Here is a 13,042-nt window from a genome sequence, read left to right on the forward strand (position 1 = left end):
TCCGACTATGAAAATTCATTGAGCAGTTATGATACAGTCACTTTTCTAGATCTACGGAAAATAAACAAACAAAAACAACATTCTGGGCCAAAGGTCAGGACAGGCCCTTTAGCAAAATCCCTGTCAACCCAGGGAATGAAAACCATCAGCAATTTTGCCTGGCTGGCTCTAAATCATTATTGTCATGTTTGGACATGGCTTTACACATGAGATGATGAATACAAAATAATCAGCATAGTGCTTGGCACAGAAAATGCTCAGGAAATGGTAATAATACTACCAATTAGTATTGATGTAGGATACAAAATAATAATAAAATAATCAACGGCCTTTTTTCTTATAGGGGAAACAAAAGATTCTGGAAATTTCAGGTATATTCCTGGTTACTATATTCCTGATTCTCAAGGTTTTTGGAGCTCCTTCCAAAGATAGTCTTTGAGGAAAGAAAAATCTAAGTCTCTTCCTCAGAGTGAGTAGCTCCTGACCACTAATCAGCACACACACAAAAATCCCAAATACCTAATTTGGCCAAACTGTTCAGTTTCCTTCATATCCATCATTTATTGATCCAATATACTGTTTAGCCAGGAACCTGGAATCCACCTACCTGGTCAAGCAATTGGATCTACCTTTGGCCATCAATCAAGTTTATGAATTTATAAATGAAACAAGTGTGACTGCTGTTGGATTTCTCCGTCTCAGAGTAAAACTGTGGCAGAAAAACATGAAGTCTAGAAAATATGCAATGCTATCTCTTCTTTAGACCTGACCGGAAACAGGACTCTACAAATTCCTCTCTTCTCAGACAGCCAGCAATCAGGCAACCTCAGCAAAATGGAGCATTTCATTGCAAGCTGCACTTCCCAACCACAAATTAGATGCCAAATTAACTCTCGGGAACATCCCAAACTCTTTCAGATCATTCTCCCAAGACCCAAGTCTTGGCATGACGGGTTCTGAATCAGACATGAGGGAGAGAATTCAGTGCAAGCCGCAAGTGCTTTTAGACTTCTATCCCCAGAGAGATCTCCTAAAATTTCAGTCCTGCACGAACGGCAACATGTCCCTGTGACCCGTGATGCCACTAATAGAATCAAGTTCTGTCCCACACCGTCAAGAACACTCAGTGAATTTGTCTCACAAATGTTCTTTGTGACAGACATTTAAGAAAGAAAAATCCATGCCCATTTCCACAGAAAAGGCAGGCTCTTACCTAGTCCCAGGCTTTGTCCATGGGCACTTGATTGGATAAAGACGCACAAAACCAAGAAAATAGAGACACACAGGGGACTTTCCATTTCTCCTGTTTCATCCGGGGTCCAAGGTCTTCTTGCTAATTCCTGAAGTTAAAAAGACGAGATCGCCTATTGATACTTTGTCAGGGAAGCCTGCTGATTAATAATTAACATTTAACCATGTTACCCAGTGTCCACCTCGCTTGCTACCCCCTTGCAAGCCCAGATCTAACTATATCTAATAGAAAAAAAGTTGATTTACAAAAGCTTTTTAAAAATTCTGATACATTTGGAGAATCAAATATCTTGTCTTGTATTCTTACCTTCTTGGGCCAAGGTCATAGTTCCAAATTAATCAATTTAGATTAATGTGTTGTGTTTGGAAATTCTGTCAAAGGTCAGGGGTCGGTGGCTCCCACACGGTTGCCTAGCTCTCCCTCTGATAGAGGGGATGCTGGTTCATGGCAATGGTATTTCAAATTGCAGACTAAGCACAAAGAAAAAGAGAAGGGCTCTGCCAGGTGGAGAGCAGCTGGAGGGCCCATTTTCTGTTGAATTTTGCAAAATGGCTGGTGCCTCAAGTCAAAGAGTTGGTGGGGTAAACGTTTCTATAGCTGAAGTGGGCAGGAAAGCTCTAACCTCAGTGTAAGAAGAGGATGACACAGAAGCAAAGATGTGGGACTGAATGCCTTTGAGGGGGGCCCCACTGGGAGGTGACCCCAGAAGAAACTCTCCTCTGTGCTAACTAATGTTCCCTTGTGTAGAGGACTGAGAAGTCAGGCAGGAGAAATGTTACTGTGTATGACTCTTATGATATTCCTTGGGTCTCTAGTTTTATTTCAACTTTATTTATTCCAACTTTTCTCCCCCTGCATACCTACTATGTTCCAGGCACTGTTTTAGGCTCTTGGGACATACAAGTAAACAAAACAGACCAAGATTCCAGTCTTTGTGAAGCTTATATACCACTGGGGGGAGGAGGAATCAGATGATAGAAAATAAACATAGTAAACAAGAGATTTATGTAGATTGTAGAGTGTAATAAGCTATGGAAAAAGGGAAAGTATAGCAGAATTCAGGAGGTGGGGGGAGGTAGTGATTTTAAATGGTCAGGATGAGCCTTGTTGGGAAGTTAAACTTTAAACGAGGGTTTCAGTGAGTTGCCTCTGTGGACATATTGGGAAAGAGAGCTTCAGACAGCCAGAGCACCCAATGCAAAGGCCCTGAGGTAGGAGCATGCCTGGTCTGTTCCAGGAACAACAAAGAAGCCAATGATCAAGGAGATACCCTTATAAAGACTTTGACTTTCATGATCTGAGACATAGGAAACCATCCTGAGGAGAAGAGTCACATGATTTGCATTATATCTTTAAAAGATCATTCCAGGGGCGCCTGGGTGGCGCAGTCGGTTAAGCGTCCGACTTCAGCCAGGTCACGATCTCGCGGTCCGTGAGTTCGAGCCCCGCGTCAGGCTCTGGGCTGATGGCTCGGAGCCTGGAGCCTGTTTCCGATTCTGTGTCTCCCTCTCTCTCTGCCCCTCCCCCATTCATGCTCTGTCTCTCTCTCTGTCCCAAAAATAAATAAAAAACGTTGAAAAAAAAAATTTAAAAAAAAAAAAAAAAAAAAAAGATCATTCTGGTTTGCAAGGCCAGGGACAGATTATAAATGAGCAAGGGTGCACGTTGGGGAGATGTGTGAGGAGGCTATTGCAGTGATCCAGTGAGAAGTGATGGTGACTTGGTTCAGCATGGTAAGAGCGGAATTGAGGAGTGGTTGGATGGTGTTGGGTATATTTGGAAGGTGGGTGCAACAGAGTTTCCTGACTACTGGAATGTGGGCTGTAAGGCAAAGAGAGGTGCTGAGGATGACTTCAAGGACTTTGGCTTGAGCAAGTGGACAATGGGGTTGATATCAGCTGAGGTGGGGAAGGCTGTGAGTGGAACAGGCTTGGTGGGGGAAGATTAGGCAATCAGCTTTGACCCTGTGGAGTCTGAGATGCCTCTCAGACATTCAACTGGAAATGTTGAGTAGGCAGTTAGGTAAGTTGGGCGTCTGCTCTGCAAATTAACTCATCAAGATACCAGTGTATCCAAGTGGCTTCGAAATATCCAAGACGCTTCCCTCCCAAATGTCTGCAGAGCACCTGTCTGCCCAAGCTCTGCCTTCCTAACCCATCACCCTTGTGTGGTGGTTTTAATGCACAAGCTCTTCTGTGTTTCCTTGAAGCTTGCCGGGGAGACTCCTGGCAGGGAAGAGAGGAGGACTTCATAGAGAATCAGATTTCCAGAGCCTGAGGATGCTGGGTCTACTATCTATTAGCCGAGCAAAATGTTACTTAACCTTAATGAGTTCCATCTCCTCACCTGTAAAATGGGATAGCATAAGCCAGAGAAAATACTTTGAAATACCAACTTAATATGATTTTTCTCCCAACATCTCCCCCTTGTTCTCGCTTCCACTTAAGAAGGGCAAACCAGAGAGAATTCTACAAATCCTCTGTCTTCCCCAAACTTAGGACCTAGGACAAATGAATTGTAACCAAGAAAGACAAGCAAAGGGCTAAACATGTTTTGTTTTGTTTTCACATTTATTTATTTATTTTGAGAAAGAGAACATGCACATGAGCGGAGGAGGGACAGAGAGAGAGGGAGGGAGAGAGAGAAAATCCCAAACAGGCCCCACGCCCAGTGTGGAGCCCAACATGGGGCTCAATCTCACTATGGTGAGATCATGACCTGAGCCAAAATCAAGAGTCGGTCGCTTAACTGACTGAGCCACCCAGGCACCCCAAGGCTAAACATATTTTAAAGGAAGCAGGAGCACCCCACCTTCCCATCATCAGAAAGAAAGTTTCTTGGGCTTCTCAGGTCAGTGGAGATGAAAAGATTGTAGGTCTGAGGGCACAGGAGACCGTCCCTGGCTTCCCAGAAACCCTGCTGGAAGTTGGTAAGAACCCAAGGGGGATATGGTTATGTGGTGCTGGCAGATGGGCAAAAGGATTCCCCTGTGCCTGGCGGGAAGTAGGAGAGCAGTGAGCCTCCAACACTAACAGGTCATGGAAGATGGGGAGGACAGGCCCCTCCATGGCCACCTGGGGGGGTGGGTGACAGAGAACCAGGCGGCACCCCCACCCCCAGGCCTAGCTGTTGCTGTGTCTGATCCAGAACTATGGCACACTGGGGGTGGGGGTGGGGTGGAAAGAAGAAATCCGGGAGGGCTTGAAAAACAGGAGTTTGGAGTCAGTAATTCAGATGGCTTACAGAAAGTAAAGACATTTCGTGTATATTAGAATTTGCGGCCTGAGAATCATCTCTGTACAAAAGCAGATACATCATGAGTATTAGAGATGTGCATGTGAAGTGCAGAGCCCAGTGCCTGGTTCATAGTAGAGGTTCAGTAAATGCAGTCACTTATTCTGGAGACAGCATACTCAGTGGTCAAGAGCCCAGGCCTTGGAATCAGACAGGTCTAGGTTCAAATCCTTGGCCTACCACTTCCTAACTGGGTAATCTGGGGCAAGACCTGAGTATTCTGAGCTTTAGTTTTTTTCTTCCATCTGTACAAGGACTACTGATATCTACCTGATCAGGTTAAAGGGCATAATGGAAAGAGATAAAGCAATCCTGGCAAGCAGGAAATAATAAATGGCAGTTGTTATTATTATTGTTTGATTGTTTTAATTTACATAGGGAAACAAGAGGGTCTCCAGGAGGTAGATAACAGTAGGACCATAGTGATAAAATGAAAAGGGTAGCCAAAGAGAGGGTAAATTCAAAATCTGATCACTGGAATCAGAGTCAGCCTGAGATCTCAGGGAGTGGACAGGTTTGGGGACCGCCCAAGAACAATCCAATTAAAGCTTCTAGGACTGAGGCCTGGAGAGCTTTCATTAGAAAAACAAGTTCTCCACGAAGTTTGAACCATTGCCTCTAACTGGCTTCTGTGAGGTCTATCAGGGCACAAGAAGAATAGAAGAGGCCCTAAAGATGTTTTTATATTTTCTGCTAGAGGCTGGATGCCTCTCTAAAATTCATATGTTAAAGCATAGCCCCCAAAGTGATGGTATTAGAGGTGTGGTCTTTGGGAGGTGATAAGGTCCTGAGGGCAGAGCCCTCATGAGTGGGGGGAGTGTCCTTGTAAAAAAGACTGCACACAGATTCCTTGCTTCTTTAAAAAAATTTTTTTTAATGTTTATTTATTTTGGGGAGAGAGAGACAGAGTGTGAGCCAGGGAGGGGCAGAAAGAGAGGGAGACACAGAATCTAAAGCAGGCTCCAGGCTCCAAGCTGTTAGCACAGAGCTGGATGCGGGGCTTGGACTCACAAACCATGAGATTGTGACCTGAGCCGAAGTCAGACGCTTAACCAACTGAGCCACCAGGCACCCCAATTCTTTGCTCCTTTGCTCCTGTGAGGTTATAGTGAGAACATGGCCATCTGTGAGGATCTCACCAGACCCCACATCTGCTGGTCCCTTGATCTTGGACTTTCTAGCCTCCAGAACAGTGAGAAATAAATTTCTTTTGTTTATAAATTTCTGTTGTTCACCCGGTCTATGATAACCTATTACAGCAGCATGGATGGAGTAAAATACTAACTTGGAAAACTGTGTGTGTGTGTGTGTGTGTGTGTGTGTGTGTGTGTGTGTGTGTGTGTATTTTTTATGTCTGGGAAACGTTTTATCTCTCCTTCTATTTTGAACGACAGCCTTGCTGGATAAAGAATTCTTGGCTGCATATTTTTCTGATTCAGCACATTGAATATATCCTGCCACTCCTTTCTGGCCTGCCAAGTTTCTGTGGATAGGTCTGCTGCAAACCTATCTTCCCTTGTAGGTTAAGGATTTTTTTTCCCCTTGCTGCTTTCATGATTCTCTCCTTGCCTGAGTATTTTGTGAATTTGACTATGATATGCCTTGTTGATGGTCGGTTTTTGTTGAATCTAATGGGAGTCCTCTGTGCTTCCTGGATTTTGATGTCTGTGTCTTTCCCCAGGTTAGGAAAATTTTCTGCTATGATTTGCTCACATAACCCTTCTACTTCTTTTTCTCTCCCTTCCTCTTCTGGGACCTCTATGATTCTGATGTTCCTTTTTAATGAGTCACTGATTTCTCTTATTCTTAAATTGTGCTCTTTTGCCTTAATCTCCCTCTTTTTTTCTGCTTCATTATTCTCCATAAGTTTGTCCTCTATATCGCTGTTTCTCTGTTCTGCCTCATCCATCCTTGCCGCCCTGGACTCCACTCGAGATTGCAGCTCAGTTATAGCATTTTTTATTTCATCCTGACTAGCTTTTACTTCTTTTATCTCTGGAGGAAGGGATTCTAATCTATTTTCGACTCCAGCTAGTATTGTTATTATCGTGATTCTAAATTCTGGTTCAGACATCTTGCTTGTATCTGTGTTGGTTAAGTCCCTGGCTGTCGTTTCTTTCTGCTCTTTCTTTTGGGGTGAATTCTTTCATTTTGTCATTTTGAAGGGAGAAGAGGAATTAATGAGGTTAAAAAATTAAAATTAAAAAAATTAAAATTAAAAAAAAATTTAAATTGGGGCGCCTGGGTGGCGCAGTCGGTTAAGCGTCCGACTTCGGCCAGGTCACGATCTCGCGGTCCGTGAGTTCGAGCCCCGCGTCAGGCTCTGGGCTGATGGCTCGGAGCCTGGAGCCTGTTTCCGATTCTGTGTCTCCCTCTCTCTCTGCCCCTCCCCCGTTCATGCTCTGTCTCTCTCTGTCCCAAAAATAAATAAAAAACGTTGAAAAAAAAAAATTTAAAAAAAAAAAATTTAAATTAAAAAATTAAAAACAAACACACACACACACAAAAATTAGAATAAATAATGCTAGATCCTAGGTGTGTTTTAGTCTGGGTGTTGAAAGGGGCTTGATAGATTAGAGAAAAAAGGGGAAAGAAATAAAAAAGGAAATCACTTGAAAATTTGAAAAAATGAATACCCTGAAGTAGACTAAAATGAAATGATGGAAGTAAAATAGAATTTGAAAAAATTTATACAAAGGTAGAAAATATAGTAGAAAAAAATTAAAGAAAAATATTTTTCATAAAAATTGAAAGTAAAAATGAATTTTTTCTCTTTCTGTATTCAAGAAAAAGAAAAGAAACAAAGAAGAGAAAAAAGAAAAAAGAAAGAAGATTGAATAGATGGACCAGCGAACAGACTGAAATACGAGTGAAGTGACTTCGTTTTCCCCTAGAAGTCAAATTAGGAAGCGCTTTATAGTCCATAAACTAAGCAGGCGGAGAGACTTGTGTTCCTGAAGAGCGAGGTTGGCCCAGCTGGGCGGGGCTTAGTGTAATGGCTCCATTCTCCACTAGATGGCGCTGCTTAGCTTACTGGGGTGGAGTGTTCTGGCGCCTGTAGGTGCGTATGCGCATGCGCGGGAGCGGCAAAAATGGCGTCACCCGACTACCCAACGTCTAGTGTCAGAGCTGTTCTCCCCGATCAGCAATCGTGCACCCGTTCTTCGTCTTCGGCTTCCATCCACTCCCCGCTTTTACACTGTCCGTGACCAAGCCCCAGGCAGCACCTCCCTCCTGAGTTTGGTCTCAGATGCGGCTGTTTTTCCTGACCCCTTGCTTGTGAGAGACTGTGGCTTTGACCTGTTCTTCCCGTCTGCAGGAGGGTCTCGCCGAGCAATGGCGGGGTGCCAGCAACGCTTGCTGGACCCTGCTGCTGCCGATGCCCAGAGAGTGAGGCCAGGTGCCAGCCCGCCCCAGAAAAAGTTCGCGAGATAGTGTAGCAGCAGCGCCTCAGGGACTATGGAAAATCACAACACACATCTGGCACCAGGCTTCACCCTTAACGACCTTGTTCCAGTACCAGCGAATGTGGTGGTTCTCCCAGGTCCACTGGGGCCTTGCCTTTGGGGGACCCACACAGCTTCTACCAGGTGTTTTCCCAGCAGGGGAACCGCCTCTCTCCGTGTGGCCTGAAGACCTCCGGACCCCACTCTGCTCCCGGGGATTCGCCCTTCCCACCAGAGCACCACCAGGTATTGAGCTGCGGAGTTTCAGACTCCGTGCTTCCCCTGTTGATAGTCTTAATGGAATTTAAACCCTCTCGTTTCTCCCTTTTTAGTTCAGTCCCTGCGGCTGTTTCCACTTCTCCACTTTCTCTCCAGCTGCTTTTTGGGGAAGGGGGTGCTTTTCCCGTATTCTCCCCACCCCCACCCCGTCTCTGTCCTCTCTCCACATGCAAACGTGGCTCCCCTGCCCCCTGCAGCTTCTGTCTCCCCCACTTCACCTCTCCGCACCGCACACCTGCTGAATTCTGTGGTTCAGGTTGTGCAGATTGTTGTGTTAATCCTCAGATCAGTTTTCTAGGTGGGCAGGATGGTTTAGTGTTGGTCCGGCTGTATTTCATGGACGGGAGACACACAAAAAACTTCCATGCTGTTCCGCCATCTTGGCTCCAAGAGCTATATATAATATTTGATATACCTTCATACTATATAATTAGTATATGGCACTATGTAATATATTGGTGCTATATAATTTGTAAGCATATACATACCCATATATTTTGAGGGGGGGAGTGCTCAAGGTTTTTTTAAAACTGATAAAGGTGCTCCATTGAAAAGGGGTGAAGACTCTGAGGTAGAGGGATAGACAGGCTCCCAGGCCTTAATAACCTGACTGTAATGTGGTTGACTCCATTAATACAGTGGCAGAGTCACTAGATCCATTAGTGGGGTCTTTAGTCATTTGCACGTTCAAGAAAGTCCAGTGGTTTTAGGGGGACTTTTCATTTCCCATGAACTGAGAAGGGGGTAGGCCTGATCCCATGGAGGCTGGAGTCTCCAGCAGAGTTATCAGCACTGTCTATAATCCTCCATCTAAAATAATAATGGCTTTATAATTAGATTCTTAAAAATTGCCCAATTCTTGCTCTCTTTTAATTTGAAAAGCTTCTTGAGGAAATAGACATTTCAAGAGACTGGCATTTGATGACCTGACTGTAACCTTTTCTTTTAGTGTAATGGTGATAAGAAAGTTAATCAGAAGAAAAGAAATAAATAATTTACAGAGATAAAGAGAGCAAGTCCCTGGTGGGGAGAAGCCAGGGGATTGTGGTGAAGTTCACTTATGAAAGAAATAGTTTTATATTCAGAATCAGGTTTTCTTGCTTTCATCTTCAGAAACTGGGGATAGGGAGGAAGGGCAGCCTCAGGTTGGAATTCTGAGAAAAGAGTAATTGAAACAATAACTTTTGGAATGGTACTATTATTTCCCTTGGTTTATGGTTGAGATTTAAGAGATTAAGAACTGGGACAAAACCATATCTTACCAGTAAAAGGCAGAGAGAGGGGAAATGAGGGCCATCTGAGTCCAGGATCAGTTTTCTTAACAGCCACTAGTCCTTAAGCCCTGTGTGTCTGGCTTTCCTCACAACTGCATGGGGCTTTCTTCCCTATGTCTGAACTGTACTCTGCTCCCAAGATGAAATTTATGACACTTTTAGGGTCATGTCATTGGAAAAGGACACCTCTCACTCTTTCTTGGGGACAGGCTGCCATCGGGAAAGTGACCCAGCTTTTATTGGGCCACCGATCAGTCTGTAGACATTTTTGTACCATGTGGGACTATGATGAAAACAAGAAGGCTTGGAACACATCCTCCTTTGGAATGGGGTTGGCCTGGAGTTTAACCTTTCCATATATTTTTTAAAAGTTTTTCTAAGATCAGTAGACAAATGAAAGGTGAAAACAAGTTTGCAGGTAAGCTTTTAGACTATTCCAAAGAACGAAGTGTTTTAAGAAGTTCAAGCAGATATTTATTCATCAAGATCATCATCCCTTTATTGATGAAATTTTGCAGATAAACTTTGCATTGGCTCTGCCTCAGACTAGGTTTGTAACCCTGGGCAAATTATGTAATTTCTCTCAGGCTCAGTTTTCTCCTCTGTCAAATGGAATCATGAGATCAAACATTTTCACGTGGAAGGCACCTCTGACAGGTGTTGGCAGAGTCAAAGCTCATTTGACTTTTGTAACAAATGAGGTAGGAGTTATTTCCCCCATTTTACAGGTGAGAAAACGGAGGTTTTCAGATTCCTTGTCCAAGGTCACATGTCTAATTGATGCACATCGGATGTGAGGACTTCTAGGTCCCTGTAACCTCTATTGCTCTCTCAGTTCCAGTCTAAAGTGAAGATCAAGGTAGCTGGTCAGCAAAGAATTGAGCTCTTTCTGCACTTATTTTTGTTTCCTGCTCTGTGCTGGTCCATTTACTCTCCCTGTCCGAACTACAGTTGTGGTTTGTGGAACAGTTAAACAAACAAAGAAACAAACAAACAAACCAAAACCCCAAAACCAGAATAGTCTTTTTGTTTTGTTTTGTTTTTGGTCACCAGATACTCTGGAATCAGTAATGCCTCTTACGACTTTAGTAGTTTCGTAGAATGGAAAATCTTTTTATTTCTCTGATTGCTTGGAAGCAAAAGGAAATAAAGATTTAAGTTGGTTTAGAACAACCAGATAGGCATGGAACTTTGCTGGCTCCTTAAAATTGGCCAAGGGTTTTCTCCTCTGTGGGAAAGAGGGAGGGTATAGACTAGACTCTGCCTGCCTCCTCTAGCTGCTTGGCTTGTTGGTTGGGCTTGGTGATGAGTGATGATGTTCGGTTCCTCAGGGAGACCAAAGAAGTCACAAACTGAGTAACTGATTGAAGCAGACCAAAGACACAGGTTGGGAAGGTGGGGTGTCAGCATGCTGGGTCCCCGTGCTTCTGAATATGGGATACCCAGTGGCACTGACACCATCCTGGGCATCAGGCATGGCTGAAGTATCTCAGATTGAGATGCCCAAACCTCTCTGCAGCAGCGGGTCTACATACTGTGTCACACACTCATCTCACAAAAGCTTCATTAGCAAATGAAGTCTTTGGCTGCAAAAAATGAAGAGCAGTTCCCAGTGATCTGTTTCAAGGGCTACCAATGACTCACCATTTTTCCACCACATATGGTGTCTTGATGATGCAGTTAGTCATTGACTGGTAGACAGGCCTCAAAGTCAGGGGTTAACAGCTCAGGGACCAATTCCCAAAGGTGCCAGGCTGGCCATGTAACTCATTGAAACCTCAGAAATAATCGTATGACACAGGTGTGATTATTCCTCTTTGTACAGCGAAGAAAACTGAGGGTTAAGGAAGTTACTGAGTTGCCCAAATCCACATTCTAGTAAGTGGTGGAATGGGATTTCAATTACAATTGTCTAACTCCAAAACCCAACCAAAGGCAGGTTTGCCAAGGGTGACATCCTAGTGTATCTAAGGTCAAAAAAATTGGGATTGTGCTGTGTGCTCTTGAACTGCCGATAAAGACATAGATTGTGTGTTTATTAGATTCTTATTTTCAAAACAAGTGTTCTCAAACGCTTTCTCAGCTATTTCATGGAGAGAGCCCTGAAATAGCCCATGAGACTAGCTCAGGATAAAAGCAATGGATGGTGTGATGGAATTATATAATTTATATACAGAAGAATGTTCCATCAATCAACAGTAAAAACAGTAAAAAAAAAAAGTCCAGGGAAAACGAGGGGACTGGGGTTCTTGCCCATGAAGCTTTGCCATGGACAGAACAGGGTTTGATGGAAATTGTTAGGGCAAGTCTATGCTACGAATGACCTTATTTATACAGCATTGCCGGTTACCCAGGTGCTCTTGAAACCATTTGGGTTAGATCATGCCTAGGGTCCTCCAGAAAGGCATGGGATGCTTTGACAAGCTTTGATAATTCTGTTAAGACGGATTTTTTTTTTTTTAAAGATAGAATTATGGCTCTCATTCAGATATTAAAAATGAACATATGGTAAATATTTTATTTAACTTGTTAATGAGGAAGCTGGTAAGGGTGTTTCTATAACTAGTTCAAAGAAGAAGCCAACCCCCCCTCCCCCAAATATATATGGATACAAGAATGTTGAAATGTGCTAATGGACGCACATTTAGCTTCTCCCATTGCAGGAGGAAAGTCAATCGGACATCCACACAGGACAGGGCAGGATTTGCATTTTGCATTGCTATTAGTTATCTGTGATGTACAGCGTTGTAAAATGCCTCAAGGGCAATGAAGACTCGAATCAGATAACTCAGGAAGGCTGTGCAGTGGTTAGACAATGCATCGTTTTCCATTGAAGCACAAAATTTACCCTGTAACTCCTATTGTTGAGAAATGATAAAGGGAAGTATTTAGCTACAGAATTCTAAAGATAGCAGGATAAGTTTCCTTCCAGAGGAAAGGCTGTCTCTGTATCTTTGTCTCTTGAGAGGAGGCTTTGTGAAAACAGACAGCTGGATCTCTATGCTGCCCTCTCCCTTCATGGCTCGATTAGTGGGAAAATTATTTAAAATCTCAGTTCCCTACTCTAACTCAGGGGTAGTACTATTATTTACCTCAAGGGTTTGGGGGAGGAATAAATGAGAACCGTAAACTGTGCTTAGCACAGTGCCCAGCACAACACGTGTCTGCTATTATTATTTTTATTGATTACAATTTTTCACTGTGCTTTTTATTTTTCCTACACTTACATGTTCCTTCCCTTTCTCTCCACCCCCCTCCATCTATAATAAAGAATAGGAGAACTAGTTACAGTGTTTTTGAAAAAAAGTATAGATGCATCTGTTTCCTGTTCTTGATTTTGAAATTAACTGTGTAAATTGTGATGTGATGTATTCCCTTCTATTTAAAAAATAAAGCCTCCTCTGTCCAATATTTGCTTTTTTGTTGTTGTTTTTTGAGTAATTCCCATTGCCCGTCTTGAACCAGCTACCCTGAATTTAAATTTGAAAACGTGGTTT

General features: G+C 43.3%; 1 protein-coding gene across 1 annotated transcript in view; it reads right to left on the bottom strand.

The window, feature by feature from the left end:
• Positions 1-13,042, bottom strand: part of LIPC (lipase C, hepatic type) — a 160,449-nt gene that overhangs the window by 138,228 nt on the left and 9,179 nt on the right. Inside the window, exon 2 of the mRNA XM_058737586.1 lies at positions 1,214-1,340. Coding sequence (XP_058593569.1) covers positions 1,214-1,298 — 85 coding nt within the window. The 5' untranslated portion in view covers positions 1,299-1,340. The remainder of the gene's footprint in view (positions 1-1,213; positions 1,341-13,042) is intronic.

Source organism: Neofelis nebulosa, chromosome 7 (assembly GCF_028018385.1).
Source record: "Neofelis nebulosa isolate mNeoNeb1 chromosome 7, mNeoNeb1.pri, whole genome shotgun sequence".
Classification (NCBI taxonomy): domain Eukaryota; kingdom Metazoa; phylum Chordata; class Mammalia; order Carnivora; family Felidae; genus Neofelis; species Neofelis nebulosa.